The 20,244-nt window shown below is 38.5% G+C and overlaps 2 protein-coding genes across 2 annotated transcripts in view; one reads left to right on the forward strand and one right to left on the reverse strand.

The window, feature by feature from the left end:
* Nucleotides 1–20,244, reverse strand: part of WDR64 (WD repeat domain 64) — an 82,759-nt gene that overhangs the window by 52,869 nt on the left and 9,646 nt on the right. The window lies entirely within an intron of this gene.
* OPN3 (opsin 3) lies at nt 49–19,865 on the forward strand. Its single transcript, XM_032443771.2, has 4 exons — nt 49–3,640; nt 13,724–14,043; nt 15,047–15,298; nt 17,034–19,865. Exons 1-4 carry the CDS (start codon nt 3,289–3,291, stop codon nt 17,295–17,297), a joined length of 1,188 nt encoding a protein of 395 aa, XP_032299662.1. The 5' UTR covers nt 49–3,288; the 3' UTR covers nt 17,298–19,865.

Raw genomic sequence — 20,244 nt, forward strand, 5'->3', positions numbered from 1 at the left:
TCTTGCCATTAGGTTTGTACATGTTTTTTTGTTTTTTTTTTAATATATTGCATTATCAGCAGATGTCCATTTATATTAAAAGCCTCCTTTTAATGTCAAGTGCACTTTAATGCCAAGATAAAAGGATTCTTGCCATAAACTCTTCCTTGTGCTATAGATAGGTGCTGCAGCTATATATAGAGAATAAGCACTGGGCTTTCAACTGCGTTTAAGGCTAAAGAATGGCAAAAAGAACACATATGAAAACAAATGCTAGGAGAATGATGTAGAAGTCCTAATTAAAAAGCTGAAGACTTGTAACCATTTTTCTCTGAATTTGTTTTCTTATGTATTTATTATTATTATTATTTTCATCTTCTTTCAGAGATTGCAGTCTGGCTTTCTACCATACCTATGAAACAGTAAGTTTTAGAGAGTTCAAAACAAGCAACAAAAACCCGGCACCATCTGATACGTGAACAAACTTACTGAGGGATTTTCAAGGACTGTTTTTAAGGTACAGCAATGGAGACTTTATATTGCAACTTCTTGCTGCACTGCTTTAATCCCATAAGCTCAGCTACTTACATATTTGGTCTTTTGGGATACACCTCCAGTAGCTGAATAGAAATTCCTCCAGAAATTAAAATAATGGGTTGCAAATTAGTGCAACCCTGAAAAAATGCAAGGTGGACATCTCAGTTTTGTTAGTGTTTCAGCTTTGTATCAACAGGAACATTTAGAAAATAATATAACATATTGGAATTAATTAGATGATCAAAGACACAGCTATGTTGGCTATGTCAATCTGCACTGTTAGGCAGGACAAGTGCTGGACTAGAACTCAAAGCCAGGATTTGTTTTCCAGCTTTCTCTTTGATTTGACATGATAAAATAATGTAGCATTTCTTTTTGTTTGCCCTCAAATGAATTATGATGCTGCGTTTGCCTGGAAGACAAACAGAACTCTGCTCTCAAGAAGAATTCAAGGTTGCTTGAATAGTGTTTGTAATTTGACTGTATTAATAATGTGACTACCATAAAAATCAAGCATTGAAGAGACTGCATATTTATGGATCTATTTATTTTTGTTATGAAAAAGAATCTCTAATCAGGAATTATGAGATATGATCTTTGTCAAACTTAATTTATGTATTCTCTTTTTGAGAATAGTTTTTTTGAGAAACTCAGAAGACACCTAGAGTGAGTATTTTTGTCAGGTGCTGTAGTTGAGATATTACTTGTAAACTCTAAACATATTATGGAATCTGCCAATGGGCAGTACACTGTCTAGAATTTACTACTTGCCACACTGAATTAGCAGCTTTTTTTTCTTCTCTTCTCATTTTGCAGGGCAAAATAAGGTACGCTCTCAGTTTAAGGCTTTCTTTTAAGAGCAGAAGACTGAGATCCTTTCACATTAATGAGGTGTGTCACTACTTAGCTTAGTCATGTCTAATTATTAGACTTCTACCATGCAACAGCTGGTTAAACAACCCATGATGGTGTACTGATATAATAATTTTGCACACAGTCTATCATGCACAGGTAAATCACTTCTACTAACAAAGAAAGATAAAAATTAAGCCTTCCCTAATGCTCATGCTGAAGTGTTACTGCTGTGTTATTGGAAGCTTGGAATTGAAGTAATGTGTTCTTCCACTAATCAACATTTCAGAGTGGAAAACAGAAATTATTTGAGAAAGACTTCTACTTTTGTAAGCAGCAAAGCCAGAAGACCCGCAATAAACTGAGCTAGCTTTTTAAAAGAAGTTTCAGTTATTGAATATATCATATTTGGTGGATTTGAAAACACTGTAAGTAAAGCTTATATTGATAAGAACAGATACTTTGATGAGTTTCATTTTCCTGACCCATTGCATTCCAACATTATTTTGTCATATAAAATTGCCACTTGAAGCCCATAATTTGTATACTGGAATGCTTCTTTGAATATCAAGACCATTTCAACTACCTATATTTTCAGTCTCAGTCCACAAGGAATCATGTACTGAGAGGGAAAAACAAGGAAACAAACACAAACTAAGCAGGTAAAATTTGCCATGAAAATCCTGTTGCTTCCACAGGTGATGCATCCAATTGGTTATTTTTTCAGTCTAAGCTGGGAACAGATCTAAACTGAGTTTTATCATAGAATCACAGAATGGCTTGGTTTTGGAGGGGGATTTTAAAGATCATCTAGTTCCAACCCTCTGTCATGGGCAGGGCTGCTACCCACCTGGGCATCCTGTACCACTCCAACAGCTCCTCATCTTTCTTGTACTGGGTGCCCCAGGTCTGGTTGCAGTATTCCAGGCGGAGTTTAAAAGGGTAGAGTAAGTTGAGACAGTCACCTCCCTCACACCTGTGAATGCTGGTCTGCATTAGCACATCGGGTGAACCTTTCAATCACAATACATGCAGTTCAGCTAGTAAAGAAAACAAACAGGAGTCTTCCCATGGCTAAGACTGATGTTTGTTCTGGCACAATATGTTAAGCCTGAAGCCATGCTGAGCAAAAACTGCAGTGATACATATTCGAGGAGATGCAAAGTTTGGAGACAGTATAGCAAACCCAGCTCAGCTGGAGGCTGCTGGTGCATCTGGTCTGCTTCCAGCTAGACTTGTCCACAGGAAGGTTTCTGTACCATTTTCTCACAACACATGATGGAAATAACGGTGTAAAAATTGGTGAGTGTGCAGTGTGAGCTTTGGTACCTGACACAACTTACCTGCCCCACGAGGTTATCCCTGACAGGATGCTGCCAGCCGGTCCATGAAGGCACAGCTGTTAGAGCCACCTCAGAGTGCCACAGGAAGCACCTTGCCCCTCTGCTGCCAGTCCTAGATAGGTGTAAGTGGAGACTGCTAACTCCGCCTCACTAGGAGATGCACCCACAAAAAGAAGCCAGTCCTAACGTGAACTATTTTCACTGTAAGGGCTTTCACTTACTGCGATGGTGAAACATCTGGATATTGGCTTAACAGTTTCTACGTCTTCATGAACCGCAGCTGAAAGGTCTGCCCCGCACGGACAGCAGCCTCTCCGAGCCCAAACACACGGAGCATCTCAAGAACAGGGTTGATGCTAAGAACAAGAACAGGCACGATGCTAACCACATCCAGAGCGCTCACTGCAGCAAGCGGCACAGCGGGGCTTGGGAGGTGCCACGCCGGGGGCGAAGGGCACGTCCTCCGTGGGTGGGAAGGCGGTGGGCGCTCCTCCTCCTCCTGCCGCCCTGGGTAGCGGCCGCGCTCCGGCCGGGCCGTGGCGTGCGCTGAGCCATGCACTGAGCCATGCACTGAGCCATGCACTCTGGGAACGGCACGGGGGCGACGAGTCGCCCGCAACCCGCAGCAGCGGGACACGAGGTGCCGGGCGAGCGGCCGCTCTTCAGCGCCGGCACCTACGAGCTGCTGGCGCTGCTCATCGCCACCATCGGCACGCTGGGCGTGTGCAACAACTTGCTGGTGCTGGTGCTCTACTACAAGTTCAAGCGGCTCCGCACGCCCACCAATCTCTTCCTCGTCAACATCAGCCTCAGCGACCTGCTGGTGTCCGTCTGCGGCGTCAGCCTCACCTTCATGTCCTGCCTGCGGAGCCGCTGGGTGTGGGACGCCGCCGGATGCGTCTGGGATGGATTCAGCAACAGCCTCTTCGGTGGGTGCCGCCGCTCCCGTCCCTCCGACCCCCGAGGCCCTGGGTCCCTCCTGCTCCCTGCCGCTCTCCCGGGGATCCCACACATCTAGCATTGGGCTGTCTGCATCAGTCAGCACACTCAAATACTTCCAGCTGATTGTACTGGGCAGCTCAATGTTAAACTTGCGCAAGACAATTTACATATTCTGCTTCTATCTTTATTCTTTATGTTTTACTTAGGATTTTTGGTGAAGGCATTTGGTGTAGAGTCAAAAAATAAGATGTGTAGTAAGGGCAATGGAAAAAGACCATGGTAATCATCTCTTCAGGTGTAGGGAGCCTGCTTTGGCAGGGGGGTTGGACTCGATGATCTCTAGAGGTCCCTTCCAACCCCTACAATTCTGTGATTCTGTGATTCCAAAGCAGGATTAAATAGAAATAACGAGATGCAAAATGTTTGCTCATACGTGACTTTTCATTTCTGATTTTTAGCAATATGTTATGTCACTATATATCCCATATATATAGTTTCTTTCTTGCATTGCTTTGATATAAAACTTATTTCCAAAGAAGACAAATTCATGGGTCTTATTTACAGAATGATTCAGATAGCATTTTTGTTTGCAAAATTACATCTTGTGCTTGGTTGGTCATGTTATTTTCCTCTAGGTAGTATGTGTCAGTGTAAACAAGTTTTTTAGGATGTATTAAAATATACATTTGTGCGTACTGTCTTTCGCATAGAAGTGGAAGGTAAGTGCACTGCTTAATTCAGGCATTCAGTATTCCTGAGCACTGCTTCATTCAGCTGCCTTGTGAAGTAATATGGTTTTTTTTTTCCACTTGAATATTATAATTTGACTCCAACCTAATAAAGTTAATTCCTGTCGAAAGGTTCCCTCTCATGCATATTTTTACTTCCAAATTCTCTGCTGGAAATACAGAGTCTGTTCTCTTCTGCCACTGAAGATTAATAGTTCACCACCTAAACAAGTAGGACAGCAGAGGCATGTAAATACTGAAGAAAAAAAAATGCCCTGCAGGTAGCATCTTTGATGTTTATCATCTGGACTACTGTCACCACAGCTTCTGTTTTCCATTTTAATATGCCTATGAAGAAAGCAGTGACTTAAGGATACTGTTCTATTTTGGTGGTATCAAACAGGCTAATTGGAGATTTCAAGCAGTGTAACCAGGTATTATACCTACAAATACAGTTCTCTTTGTATATAAAAGCCCACATCAACTATTTTCTTGAGGTGAGAGTTGGCAGGGGGAAAGTAAAATAATGAAATCTTGTATTCATAATAACTACTGTTAATAAGTGTAGCACTCTTCTTTTGAGAACTTCTGGGAATTAGTACACTATCTGATCAGATTAAATTGACAGTTTAAATTGGCATTTAAAAGTAGAGGCCTCACTAACTAAGCAAAATAGTTGCAGCTTTCAACTTCAGTAAACTTCAGTAAACCAGAGGTGTAGTGAAGACCTTTCTAGAATAAAGGGGAAGGGATATCTCTATGGAGTTCTTTCATTCGTAATGACAAATATTGTGAGGTTACTTCGCTTCTGTGGCTGTTTGTCTGCTGGGTTTGGACACATTTCAGCTCATTTCACACCAAATGACCAGAACCTGCTTATTGAAAGTGATGTGATTATATTCTTGAGTATGTGAGTATATTCTTTGTCTTTGGTATACAAGACATTCTGCACTCTTCTGATCCAAAGGCTGTTCAATTTCAAGCTAATTATTTTTTTCTTAGGAGGGCACCCATGAAATCAGTCTAAGCTGCCTTCTGCAGTTAGAATAGTTCAGATGGAAGGGTCCTAAAAAGATCATTGAGTCCAATGGCCTGACAGCTTGAGGGCTAACCAAAAGCTAAAGGATATTATCCAAATTCTTCCTGAATGTTGACAGGCATGGGTCATCAACCACCTTGCTAGGAGATATGTTCCTGTGTTCACACTTGTAGTAAAGAAATTTTTCTGAGCTCTCCCCTGCTATAGCTTTTTGCCATTCCCATTTGTCCTCTGGTTGTTTTCCAGGATTGGTTTCTTCCTCAAGAAATTGGGAACAACAAGGTCACTTCTTAGCCTACTTTTCTGTGAACTAGATAACCCAAGTGTCCTCAGCCTGTCCTGATAAGGACATGCCTTCCAGAAATAGTTGTATGGTCTGTAGTTGGTGTATAGATAAGAACTGGGAGGAAGGCTTTTGGATTTGAGATATACAAGGCTGAAAAGCACTACCCATTCTATGCCTATTATTGCAGCTTGTTCTAATAACTTGTTATCATGTTGAGTTGCAGACCCTCTCCTAACTCTGCATTCGACTTCTTCTGGTCGCAGTATTATTCATGTCATGAATTCAAACTGCCTCCTTGAGGAAGATGAATTGAAACAATTTCAAATAGTAGAATGATATTCACTATTGACTTTATAGCATTTCAGTCTTGAGCAATTTAAGTTTTCAACAATTTAAACTACAGTTTTTCCTGACTGTGAAACTGTTTAGAATATATGATTAAAGCTACTTTAAAATAGTTGTGATTTCTGTTTTAAACACAGAGTTTTTTTCTCAACAAGTTTTGAAAATCAGATTCTTTCCAATTACTGTAGCTAATAAATCAAAATTAGGATTCACTTTGAAAGTCATGATCATGCAGCTGTATTTTTGTCACCTATGTTACAGGCAGAGTGTTTTCTTAAAATATACTGGTAGCATTTGCATTTTCAGAAGTCTTTGTTAAGTCATGAAGAAACCTGTTTGTTTTGAGAGCCCTCTCTGCATCTCTTATAGAAACTTTACATAAGAGAATCAGAATATTTATTTTGCAAAAGTACTTCTGATTGTACCACTCATGGAAGCACATGAGAACTTTAGGCTTTATAAGCAAACTTACGTATTTTGAAACTTTTCAGTTGAGAAGAAGGTAACAGAGCTACAGATTGAATGTCTGCCAAGGAATACAAAGCTATTTTTGTGTTCCTTGCAGTAGTCTACTTTTGCATTATCATAACTTTATTACTGCACAAGCCTGTGTAGCAATTTGTTCCCTTTTTTTTTGTATAAATTGGGACATACTGCATGTAAGACAAGCTATAGTTGAGGTGCTTGCATCACCACAGCATAGGTCATGAAAAGAGCTTCCATATGCATTGCATAGCCATTCTCAACACTCCATATACCAGTGCAGGGAAAATGACAGATCAAATGAGTACTGGCTAGTTTAAGTTTCAATGACGTGGTAGTATGTCTTGGACAATAATCCCCATCTAGCTTAGTTTACTGAGTTCTGATGCTTATTTTTTAACAGGTGCACCATCCTGATGGAGTAAAATAGATAGTACAGTTAAGTGATCTGTTTAATCTGTAGGATTCACCTTTCTGTAGAGGTGTGCAGTCAACTCAATGTTGGTGCTACTGAGCCTGTCCCCCTCTCTGTACATGAAAGTTTGAAAATCTTTTCCTGTCTATAGTAGTCAATCACGATGCAAGTAGTAGAGATCTGTGTAATCTCTAAATCTGATTATATTACACAACTCACACTTGGAAGGTTTTGTGTTGTTGAGGGTGTAGAGTTTTGGGTCTAAGAGCAAAAGAAGATACTTGACAGTTAAATACACCCAAATGTCTTATTTAACAGGGATGGTTACCTCTTTACCTGAAATATTTGTTTAGTTGTGGAGTAACTGACTAAGAGCATAGTAGTCTTTATGGGCATCTTTGGCTCTTCAAAAATAAGATTTTAAAATGACAGTGACTGTTGTAGAACATGATGTGTGCAACACAAATGTGCATCTACAGGTTTATCTATTTTATTTCTACATACTGTGAAAGGATGATTCCCTGTAGCACCATTTTGCATTACCAATATATGTTAAGTGCACTGATTTAATATCAGTAAAAGCATTTTGTTACTTGGCAGGCGGTTTTAGGATCTTGTGTTACAGACAGGTGGAAACTTGACCAGCATGCCTTCAGCATTAGCAATTTGTTTGCAGTGAATTAATCACTTGCAGGATTCAGTGTGGAGGAGGCGATTAATTCTGCTGTGCTTTTATAGGTCAGATGTATATGAAATATACTTTTGAGTCTGTTCTGTCCAGAAGAAGTGATTTTTGCCTGCCTACATTGGAATACAGTTAAAATTTATTGCAAGAATAGCAATGATAATGTGCTCTTTGATGGAAGACTTTGACTGTCTTAGAAGTGAATCTCACTGCTGAATTAGGTTGTAGTTATCTTGTAAAGCTGCTCAGTCCACATGAAAGGTGTCACAATATTTTGTTCTAATTAAGATTTAGAAATTCAGAGTATACACACATTGTATGGGATGATACACTGAAGTTCAGATGGATCATAGAAACAAAGAATTGTATAATCACCAAGGTTGGAAAAGACTTCTAAGGTCATTTAACCATCTACCTACCACCAATACTTCCCCACTAAACCATGTTCCTTAGTACAACATCTAAACTCTTCATGAATGCCTGCAGGGACAGTGAATCTACCACCTCCTTGGGCAGCCCTTTTCAGTGCCTGATTGCTCTTTTGGAGAATATATTTTTCCTCATATCCAACCTGAACCTTCCATGCTGCAACTTCAGTCCATTCCCTCAAGTTCTAGCTCTAGTTACAGAAAAGAAAGAGCCAATCCTCACCTCACCATAACCTCCTTTCAAGGAGTTGTTGAGACTGATAAGGTCTCCCCTGATCTTCTTCAGTTTAAACAATCCCAATTCCCTCAGCTGCTCCTTATAAGATTTGTGCTCCAGATCCCTCACAGCTTCATTGCCCTTTTCTGAACATGTTCCATGGCCTTGATGCCTTTCTTCTAGAGAGGAGCCCAAAACTAAACACATTACTCAAGGTGTAGTCTCATTCAGGCACTCTGTTGAGCTCTTCTCCATGATGACTTACACTGTCTAGCTGGAGGTATTCTGTGGTTTATCAAGAGTAATGTGACTTCTGGAAAAGATGGGTACAGAAAAGATAGAATATCATATATATGAGAAATGAAGAAACCTATACCAAATGCACTATTTCAGTAGGAAAGTAATGGGTTGTTTTTGTGTTGGTTTTTTTGTTTTGTTTTGTTTTGTTTTGTTTTGTTTTTGTTATGTTTGTTAGTTTGTTTTTAATTCCTTAACACAGTGCATTTATGATCAGTACTCAGAGAAAGAAGTATTTCTTGAGATGAAAATCTATAAATCAGAGGAGCGTTATCTGTAAATACTGGTTAGTCAAGTCTTCCAGAAAGTTTGGAAATCCCTGTTTCGTTAGTAAATTAAATCCATCCTCAGAATGTCGGGCCTTAGTCTTGGAATAGGAAAAAATAACTTACATTAAAAATAAACAAAAATAATTAAATGCATGTTTTGTTAAGAGAATTAAAATATTTTCATATTTCCCTACTTTGCTTGAAAAAAACCACAAGTGCAGTTTCTCATACCAGGAGCTAATACCGAAGTAATATCCATAATGGCTTTCTGTAACGCTTTTGTTTGTTTGTTTTACTTAATCAGCATATACTTCATTATATTAAAATGTAAACCTCATTCAGTACAAAATCTACATCATTTGTAGAAAAGCTGCTTAGAGGGGAAAAAAAATGTAAAATTCAGTGCTTTCCTCTATGCTGGGCCACAAAACCTGATTCATGTGTGGAAACAAACAGAGCTATGTACATATGTAAATAAAATGTAAGGTAACAGGAAGCAGTGCGAGAGCACTGATGATGTGTGCAGCTACTGGGCTAAAAAGACTTCTTTATAGGTGAGAATTGCCACTATTGATCCCACTCAAAGGATAGCATTAGGCAGAGCACCACGTTTCTGCAGGGGCTGCACAAGAAGCCCTGCATCTGGGCGCTCTTGTCAGAACCCTGCCAGGATTTGGCTTGATCTAAGTAACACCTTTACATTCAGCAGTTGCAATAGGCATTTTCATTTTGTGGTGTGGCAGCTGTGTGGCCGTCCAGGACATGGCTTGTCTTTAGTGGCACTATTTCCACTGCTGAAATGCACCACCCATTGCCTCACTGTGGACACATCCACATCTGCAAGTGGCAGTGAATGCCAGTGGGTGACATTTTGACTGCATGGAGGAATTTAATTATACTCTTTCGCTTCATATGCTCTTCCATTTCAGATGCCATTCTGTCAACCTGTGTTGCTGTTGCCATCTGTCACACAGAAACTGCGTGTAATGAATTGGCAGGAAAGGTTCAGCCTCTACTGCCTTGCCACCACCATCTACCCCTGACATTATGGGCCACATAGGAGGTATTACTTTCAAAGCAACCCTTATGTGAGATTTTTTTTTTCCAGTGTGTTCCTATTATATGTAAAAATACATACAGAGTTCCTTTCTTTCCTGCTATAACAGCTACAAGTTCTAAGAGTCAGTTGACAGTTCCTGCTGCTCTATATGGGTGTCATTCCACTCAAAATACCAGCTCAAAATACTAAGGGAGGATTGTGGCATTAGGACAGATATGTTGCATACCTAAAGAATATTCCATTTACTTGATATGTGAAATGCCATGGATCTAGCCTTTGAAAGAAATGATCCATACTACAGTGTCATCTATAAAAGAGAATCTGTAGAGAGTCTGACTAGCCAGCATAGAGCTAAGTAACAGATGCATGCAGCCATTTGTGAGATACTGAGGACAACAAATAACCACCTTCTGCTGCTCCTCAAGTCCCATGGAGGCTCAACACAGGATATGGAGTCTTATAAATTGATACCATCAATACTAATGATAGTTTCTATAGCATCAGCAGACATGTACTTGCCAGCCTCTGTAGTTCAGCTTATGATTAGTCAAAGAATATTTGCTTGTTAGAGAACGGGGAAAGGTAAGTCCTGGGATCTTTTTGAAACTTGACTGCTATATTGAATCATAGCTAGATTCAACATAGACATATCAATATTAAGAATTAATCTGTAATTGGGGGGGGATCCTCAAATCTGCCCTCTGGACACTGCTGGCTCCTGATGAGATTCTGCTCAGCAGCTCTGTGGGTGCTGCCAGCCCTGTGCAATGCACATGCACCACAGAGAGCACCTCAGTGAGAGTGGCCAAGTTATGGAAATTATAAAACATACCTCTTTAGAGCAGATCTTGGTGTTCCTCTTTTTACAGTTATTTCTGCTCGTCATCTACCACAAATAGGCAGGCATGGCTCCAAAGCACATATAGCTTTTGTGGGACAAAATTCTCTACATGTTGTCTTATCCTGGAAATGCATTTTGTTTCAAACTTCCTTTTTAGAGATCCTTCCTTTCCCTTTTAGAGATCCAGCATCAACGAGAGGAATGTAACCTGATATGCTCTGACTGGCATTATGTGCCTTAATGTCATCAGACCCTTCCCAAATACCCTGAAAACCAGCACTTGCATTTCAGTACGCGTTGGCTGACAAAGACCCTTTTTCCAGTAGAAAACTCAGGTTTTCTTTAAAGGAGCACTGGATTCAGGCTTGAGCTAAAACTATTTGAAGAACTTTGTGCAAGTACCACTTCTTAGAGATACTGAACCTCCAGTGGCTTTCTTGAAAATGTCAAGGACTCAGTAAATTATTAATGCTGAACTGAACACCTGTGCTTTCAGATCGTTCAGCCAAGCATGTGTGCTTCTGATTTTGTCATAGCCAAAATTCAGTGCTTGCATATGAATATGGATGTTAAATATTAAGTATACATGGGGACACTACTTATTGTAGGTACCTTATTTATCATCCTGATATCCCTGAGCTTCTAATGGGACAGAAAGAAGTGATGCAGACCAAGGGATTAAATTAGGAATTTTGCTCCACCATACTGTGAGGCAGAGTCCTCTTGTTCTACATTGTTCACAAACAAAGCCAAATATACCAGGTAACCTAACTTTGCCTAGAGTTGAATAATGCGACTTCTCCTTCATGACTACATCTGTGGATGATTTTGTTACCCATCAGGTAAAAACTTATGATTCCTAGTCTTTTGTGCACATGGGACTGGGAGGTGATTTTCGTGCCTTACTTTGTGTTCAAGAAGTAGAACATGTTTAGCTGTACAAAACATATACCTCTGTGAGTTTAACAGCTTAGAATATCACTTATATAATTCTGTTATTTTCTGATTCCTGCTAAGGTCTTGCTTAGTTCCAAATCCGTCAGTCAATTTTTCTGTATATTAAGTCTTGGACAGGGATGCTGTAATAAAGAACTTCCAATGAGCTTAATTTAAAAAAAAAAAAAAAAAAGAAAGAAAAAAAAAAAGAAAGAAGGGAAAAACCTCAAGTCTTTCTGTCACACTCAGGTTCACATTTGATAGTCCAGTTTCTCGTTAAAGCCGTGAAGAAAAAACTCATACAGCAATGACTTACATGAGAAAAAATTAAACTATACAAAATTGTGAAATCAATAGACCTTGCTTTCTGCATATCCAGAAATATCCACATTTCTTTGCAATGAAAGTTTATAGATAACACTGGCAAAAAAAAAAAAAAAAAGAAAAGAAAAAAGTATGTAATTAAAATTTTAAAAAGTTAATTGTTTTACTTCACGAGGAGCAATAACAATAAAATGTCACATTTTCCATTAGGGTGTTAATGCTGCTAATCAGGAAAGCTTTTTGAACTCATAACCTTTTTAAAATAACCCTTAATACTTGCAGAATAAAGCAACCTTTCTACCAGAGATCTTAAAGCATGTCTTATGAGATACTCAGTTAATCAGCAAAGCCAGCATACTATTGACAGAGAGATTAAATATTTCCCTAGATTTTTTTTTTTTTATTCTTGTCTTCCTAAAATTCACATTGCTGGTGCTTAAACACACTATTGTATATTTTTACTGCTTAATGCTTATGCTTTTTCAAAGTGACATGAGAAATTTATGATATCCCTTGAAGGTTTCTGATGGATGTAAGGATTATTCTCTTTTTAGCAGATCTGCGTATTTAACCTTCTCATAGCTCTGTAAATATATATTATGGCTGATATGAATGCAGTTGTGGAATTAAAACCTTGTGTGTATGTGTGATAAATACTCATGCTTTCTTTCAGATAAAACATACACATTTGAATATATTCACAGTGTGCCGTGAAACCCTTTTGTGTGTAGGTTGTGTTGTTTAAAAGGCTATGTATATGAGCTTGATGTTTGAGTCATAACAGATTTAAACTGATTGACATTTGTATAATGAGAAGATTTGTTCTTGAGCATTAAATTTCACAGACCACTCAAACTGAGTTCCTTATATTCCAATCAAGACAGAATTACCTCAACTTCATTAAATTATAAAAGTGTCTGGATAGAATAGTTCTGAGAGCTGGAAATGACACAGAATTTCTGTCATGACAAATTAAGCGTGTAGTGTATTAGAGGTGGACAGAAAAGGACAGGAATGCTGAAATAACTGAAATGAAGACTATGGTATTTTTATGGTAGCAGCAAGATAGTAAAGGACACTCAAAATAACCAGATCTGTTCCAGACAGAACTACATCAGCAATGTGTCACTTTGCTTTAGCAGTTGTTCTTTGGAACAGAAAGATTTATATGAATTCTTTAAAGAATCTAGAGTTCTGCTAGTTGTTTTGTTCACACTGCAGGTGTATTTCAATGCTTCCAGTTCTTGGATGCTTTTGTTGACCTAAGTCTCAGCTCTGAATTGCCTGGATTCTTAATAGGTTTTGTTATTGTTAGTTCTCATATTTTTATGTGAAAGCTTTTTCTTAAAAGGATGAAAGAAAGAAAAAAGAACAAAACAAGAAACCCCAGAACTTTGAAGCATGTGCCCTCAATAATAAAGTAATGTTTAGGGATAAGCACTCACTCTTTCTTTTTGGTTGTTCTGCTTTCTTTTTTGCCCTCCATAGATAATGGATCAGATTGCAGTACCCTGCTCTGAGTAATTTTGAAGAGGAGCTGTTTGAGTAAGTCGATAATGATTACAGAGTTGTCAGCAAAAAAGCTTATTGGTGTTAGATTCATAATGAGCCTGCTAATTTTGAGTTAAATGTTTCATTTGCTATAAGGTTATCAAGAGGACTTAATTCCAATTTACAGCGTTTCTGAATGATTAAACTGATTTTCCTTTTCTTACAGGAATTGTTTCAATTATGACTCTCACTGTTCTTGCCTATGAACGCTACATTCGAGTAGTCCATGCAAAAGTGATTGACTTCTCTTGGTCTTGGCGAGCTATCACATACATTTGGCTTTATTCATTAGCCTGGACTGGAGCACCTCTTTTGGGCTGGAACAGATACACACTGGAAATTCATGGATTAGGTTGCTCAATGGACTGGAAGTCAAAAGATCCCAATGATACCTCGTTTGTGCTACTTTTTTTCCTTGGCTGTCTGGTAGCACCTGTTGTGATCATGGCCTATTGCTATGGCCATATCCTATATGCAGTAAGAATGGTAAGTTGATGGAAATAAGATTTCTCTGAATTGGATATTTTCAGTGAAATGCTAATATTGTATTTTAAATTCAGATGAGAGCCTAGGTTTACACTCTCACTTCCCACTGACACTTCAGGACCTTAATGCTTAGCTATGTGGACTGTTGGAAAGGATGTAGAGTTGAAGAAGAATCAACCTAGAACTACCCAAGTCTATTTGTTGAGTAGTTTTACTGGGCAGCGAGTTATAGATAAATGTCATGTTAGGGAGCTGTTTGTGCTTACCAATCAATGGCAGATCCTTCCTTTAAAAGAGAGAGAACAGTGGTTGCAGATCTTACCTTTAAATAACTCTTTCTCTCTCCTCCTTGTTGATCTTGAGAGGACAATCATGTAAAATTATTCCAAGCTCTGTTAAACAAGTTTTCCATGTTCAGGCCAGATCTTCAGGTAATAGAAAGTATTAGTGTTTCATGTTCTGTGGATAATAAGTCTAATGATGTCATTCAAGTTATTCACGTTTGTGATCAACAGTAATAGCAATGCTGACAGCTCTTGCAAAGAACATTCACATACATGTCCAATTCTGCATTTTATTACATTAACTCAGATGGCATTGGGAACCTGCTGCCTAGAATTCTGCTTGAGAGATTTTACAATTTCAGAGTGACAAACTAAGTTGCAGAGGAGTACAGAGAAATCTATTTTATCGAATTGTCATCAGCAGTCTTTAGGAGAAAGAAAAGAATTGCAGTCTCACCTAAGTTTTCAAACAAAGGACCAGTAAATATAAACCAAACCTATCTATGGTAATGGATGAAAGAAAGCTAGTTCTTTAAAGTTTTTATATTGATTAATATACACAGTAAAAGTCTGGGAAGCATGAAGCAAGCTTTCAGAAGAGCTGCAGTTCATAAAATGAGCACGTAACCATGTATGCCTAAAACTGTTAGTGAGCTAGTTTTTTATAAATAAAAATAGAACTATTCAATGCTTTTAACATTTTTCTTTGCCTTTTACAGCTTCGATGTGTGGAAGATTTTCAGACTTCTCAAGTGATTAAACTTCTAAAATATGAAAAGAAAGTGGCTAAAATGTGTTTCTTAATGATCTCTACCTTCCTTATTTGTTGGATGCCTTATGCAGTTGTCTCCCTCCTAGTAACATATGGCTATAGCAACCTTGTAACTCCCACAGTAGCTATAATCCCATCTTTCTTTGCCAAATCAAGTACTGCTTATAATCCAGTCATCTACATCTTCATGAGTAGAAAGGTAGGTACTGGAGGATATTGGAGCTGGCCCTGGATATGGGTTGCTAAACCTGGGGGGTGGAGAGGGAAGAAAGGGGTTGTAGAACTGTTTAACTTCGTTTAGGACCTTGCCAACAATCATATTCCAAAAGAGTATTCTCAATTGAGTGATTTTAATATAGCGACTCTGTACATAGATGTCAGACTGATTTGTTTAATCTGATGAAGATTTTCTAGGTTCTGATACCCAGAAGCAAATTAGATCAGTACCAGGTAAAAATGCCAGTAAAGTCATGGCTGGGAAAAGAATGATTCAGCTTAGTGTTTGTACTGGAATTGCATCAAGAAGTACTTTTCACTGACCTCTAATTTCAGATTAAGTCTTAAGTGATAATATTTTTGCTTATCTTTTGGGATAATTTGGGAATGAAAAAACAATTATTCACTGTTGTGACCTTCTTAAGTCTGATCTATGCTTCCATGCTACTCAGAAGTACCACATTAACTTTGAAATATTCAAGGCCTCTGCATGACCATTCTGCTGTGTTTTCACATAGCATCAGATCACCTTTCATTGTCTTTTTAGGTTCTTTTTCCAACAAGATCTACTGCCTCCCCTATATCAGAGTAGGATTAATTTCCTGTTATAAAACCTTGTTCCAAACTGACGTGCCAGAGAGTTTATTGTGTTTTGCTAGACAACAAAGTCATTGGCCATGTAGGATAATGTAGAATAATCCTTAAAATAGCTAACTGGAATGTGCCTGAGAAGGATGTCCTACTACATTTTCAGAGAAAAGGTGTTTGGATTTATTTTTTTTTGTGTGTGTGTGCTCTTTGTTTGTTTGATTTGTTTGTGTTTGAAGTGCTCTGCAAGAGCACTCCAGCCATGCCTTGTTATGAGTTAAAAGGAAGATACCAACTTATTTCTTGTAAAAGCAGAGAATTTCCCCATATGGTCATACTTAAGCTTTAGATGTGTGCAGACATAGAACTACTGAATGGGTGTATCTTATAAGCCCTCGTACTTCTGTACTTCCCTATGTGAGGATGAGACCATAACTGGAGCATTGAGAACGATGCTGCTTCTGAAACTGACATCTTATTTACTGATGAGAGCTTTCATTGAATATCTTGAATTTCTTAGTCTCAATGTAGAACAGGCTACCTGTGTCATAAGTGGCTTCTAGTTAGCTGAAAGACTTCCTTCCCTGTTCAAAGGGAACATTTTAATTTTGCATTACTGACTTCTGAAATTTTATTTGACATTGTTATTCAGTGGTTTTGTTAAAATTCCAGTCCCTTGAGTTATATGAATGGGAAACTTCACTTTCATTTAATTCCCCTTTGCCCTTTGTTCCTTCTCTTTATCTCCTCTGATGAAGTGCTTCTGAGAAAATTCTTCCCTTGCTAAATGAGCTTTGTAATTTTTTAAATACTCAGATGGAAAAATACTTACAGCACATTCTGAGGCTGAGTCTTCCTTATTGATTGCAGAGCAATGGTAAGGTATTAAATTGCATTTTAGTACCCTCTACTGGGTGTGTCATCCTATCTCCTCTTGGGTCTGTGGGGGAAAAGTGCTCACTAAAAAGCCACCATGTTCACTACAGCATTGAAACCAACTGAGAACAAAGGGGGTATAAGGAGAAATCGGTTATTTTTATTAACTTACTGTATTACTGTCTTCACTGGATCATACATAATAGTGAACACTTAGGAAGTTGTAATTTCATGCTGTATATTTCCTCTTGCAGTTTCGACAATGCCTTTTGCAACTCCTGTGCTTTCGCCTGATGAGATTCCAGAGGACCATGAAAGAGCCCTCAGGAGCAGGGAATGTCAAACCAATACGACCGATAGTAATGTCTCAGAAAGTAGGGGACAGGCCAAAGAAGAAAGTGACATTCAGCTCTTCCTCCATCATTTTTATTATTGCCAGTGATGACACTCAGCAAATAGATGATAACAGCAAACACAATGGGACAAAAGTAAATGTCATCCAAGTAAAGCCACTATAGGGATGAGCTACATAGACATTAGAATCTGATGAACTCCAGTCAGTGACTGTTTGGGCTGAAGACTGGTTTCAGTTATAGTGCCTGTGGTCTGCCAAAGGAAGACATATTAACCTGTGAAGTACTGAAGTAATTCTGCATCAGAAGCTCTGTTGGCAGTTCAGTTTTGGTCACAATATAGAAATCTTCACATTCGCGCCAAACTTGATGGATGTTTTTACTCTGAACTTTCCTAAAGTATATCATAGTGTGTTTAATGGGTTGTACTCTACGTGGAGGCCTGTAAAGAGAGGAGTCCTGCTGGGGATTTTGGTGGGACCTGCCCATCTTATCAATGACCTGGAGAGGTGACAAGTGCATTCCTCTCAGTTTTGAAGATAGCACTAAACCGGGCATGAGCAATTTTTTGGGTCAAGGACAGGACTGCCATTCTGGAGAACATGGTCAGGCTGAAGGAATATTACTAACTTCAACAAGACCAAGTACAAAGACTTGTGCTTGGAGAAGAGCCATGTGCAACACAGCAGGAAAGGCCCTGGATGCCTGTGATGTAGCTCAGTGGAAAAGGATTTGAGTTCCTGCTGAGAAACAAGCAGGGCATGAGCTTGTAGTGCACCCTGGGAACAAGGAAGGGCACTGACGTTCTGGGCTACACTGACAACAGCAGAGCCTGATAGATTGAGTGAAATGATTATGCCCCTCAACTCAGCGCTCATTAGGTCACATCTACGCTGCATCCAATTTTGGAACCTCCAGTACAAGAAAGGCACTTGTAAACAGGAGTGAATGTATTTGGTCTGCCAGAATTGTAAGGTTTTGGAGCACTTGGCCTGTTAGGAGAGACTGGAGCCAGTTGCATTGGAGAAGCCTGGGAAAAAGATGTCTTCAGGAGTAACAACCTTCCAATAGTGACAAAGCAGTTTTCAAGAAGATGCAACCAGGCTGTTCAGGGTGATATGTGCTGAAGGGATGAGAGACAAGCATGAACAGAAAGGATGAGATTCAAATAGTGTATAAAGAAAAGCTTTTTTTACAGCCAAGCAATGGAACAGGTTAGAATAGCGAATTCCTAAGGTTCCTTCAGCCTGAGTTATCCTATGATTCCCTAAACTGCAAGCGCTTCCAGTGAACAGAGTTCTTAGGAATGAGGGAGAAATATTTGAAATTGGCTGAGGTTTAGTTTGTCTCATTTGCTGCTTTGCAGGGAAGAAAAAAAGAACAAGAAAAAAAGTGAAAAAAACCAAAGTAATGATATCCACAATGACTAGGGCAGTGGTTAAATAAAAAGCCACCTAATGGCTGTATGTATGTACTCAGTAAGCCATTCTCTTCTTGCTCCCTGGTGGAATTCCTTAGCTGTGTTGTGTGATAAAGTCATGCAAATCAAAGCTCCGATGAAAAACAGCCAGTAAAAAAGGATAATCGGTTTTGTTTTGGTTTTATTTGTTTGTTTAAATATACTTTATGCATCTTTACCCCACATCCATATATCATATATGTTTAACAGGAGCCTCGTGCTATATTAATGCTAACCTGCTCTGGCACTTTGGAAAAAGTAGTGGCTAAAGAAGAGCAGAGGAACTTTTGCCTACATTGTAGTGTCAGTAATGATTGTTCTATTTATTGTTCAGTAACAGAACAGAAACAGCTTTTTCTCACTTTTGTGAATGTTGATCATACCAAATGACAGTAGGATTCTGCTCTGGACAGGGCCACCTGTCATGTTGGATGAATAAGTTTGAGAACTAATTTTGAGTTATGGGAGCTGATTCTCCGTCACATCCATTAAGCTGATGTGATTTATTTGCTTCAGTCTAATAAATCGGCAACATGGATCTACAACATGCAGCTTTTCCATCTTGGTAAAAACTGTGACAGAAGCTATTAAGAAACTGCTTGCTTCCTCTAGGGGTAAATCTTTGAGAGGTATAAGGGCAATGTGAAGAATAACTGCCAGGACTGGGAGCCATTGATCTCGTGGTCAAGAATAAGACTTCAAATAAAGGAAAATCAGACCCCAAATACAGAACCTTTTGGCCCCAGTCACTGAATATATCACCATATTCCTGGGAGTAGGGATTGATGACCTCAACTCAAAATACATGTTTGTGCATGTGCTTTTGAAGAGGCAAATTACTTATACATGCACCCTTCTAGAACATCAGCACTGGCAATCTGGCTCTGCATCATGTTTAGAAGTACTTATAGTGCTCATTCGGTTTTCTAGATTAAATTACAAGCTAAGAGAAAACATGATAATTGCTCATTTCTTTCATGTTATTTTTGTTTTGCTATAGATAGATAAATTAAATTAAATAATTAAATGTAAATAAATTTACATCTTAGGATGTAAAGGGTTTGCCCTTACAAAAAGCATGTTCATTTCAATGTCAACAACTTCGTTCTCAGCCACTGGTCGCTGTATCTATGCACTTTTATATTTGCAAAAAGAGAAAGATACTCTAGCATTGCATACAGTGATTCCATCCTTTTAACAAAATGTTTGATATTTTAGTGTTTTATGTATATTGAGCCTTCAATAAGTGATTAAATTTATCTAATTTATATTAATATGTTCTCAGTGTAATATCTTTTCCCACAGAGAGGAAGATGGTTTGATATCACCGCGTGGTGGAGGCAGCTTGAAGGGTTATAATCAGGCACTGAAAAAAAATAGCATTTCATGTTTACAGTTGATATTTTGTAGAAAAAATATGAATTTGGCATAAGGAGAAACTGTTCAGATTTCCAATGGTAAAATTTAGGTAATTAAGAACACCTGTAATAATTCAGGTAAGACACGATATTTACTGTGAACAATTAAAGTTATATTACAATAAAGGAAAGCTAATCAATAGAAACTATTTAAAATTTGTTATTTTGGCTACTTCTTCTAAATAGGTGACCTAAAATGATAGAATTTTTTAAAGTGTTTAAAGTAACTTGTTCT

Source organism: Coturnix japonica, chromosome 3 (assembly GCF_054131305.1).
Source record: "Coturnix japonica strain WE chromosome 3, WE-NBRP24, whole genome shotgun sequence".
NCBI classification, from domain to species: domain Eukaryota; kingdom Metazoa; phylum Chordata; class Aves; order Galliformes; family Phasianidae; genus Coturnix; species Coturnix japonica.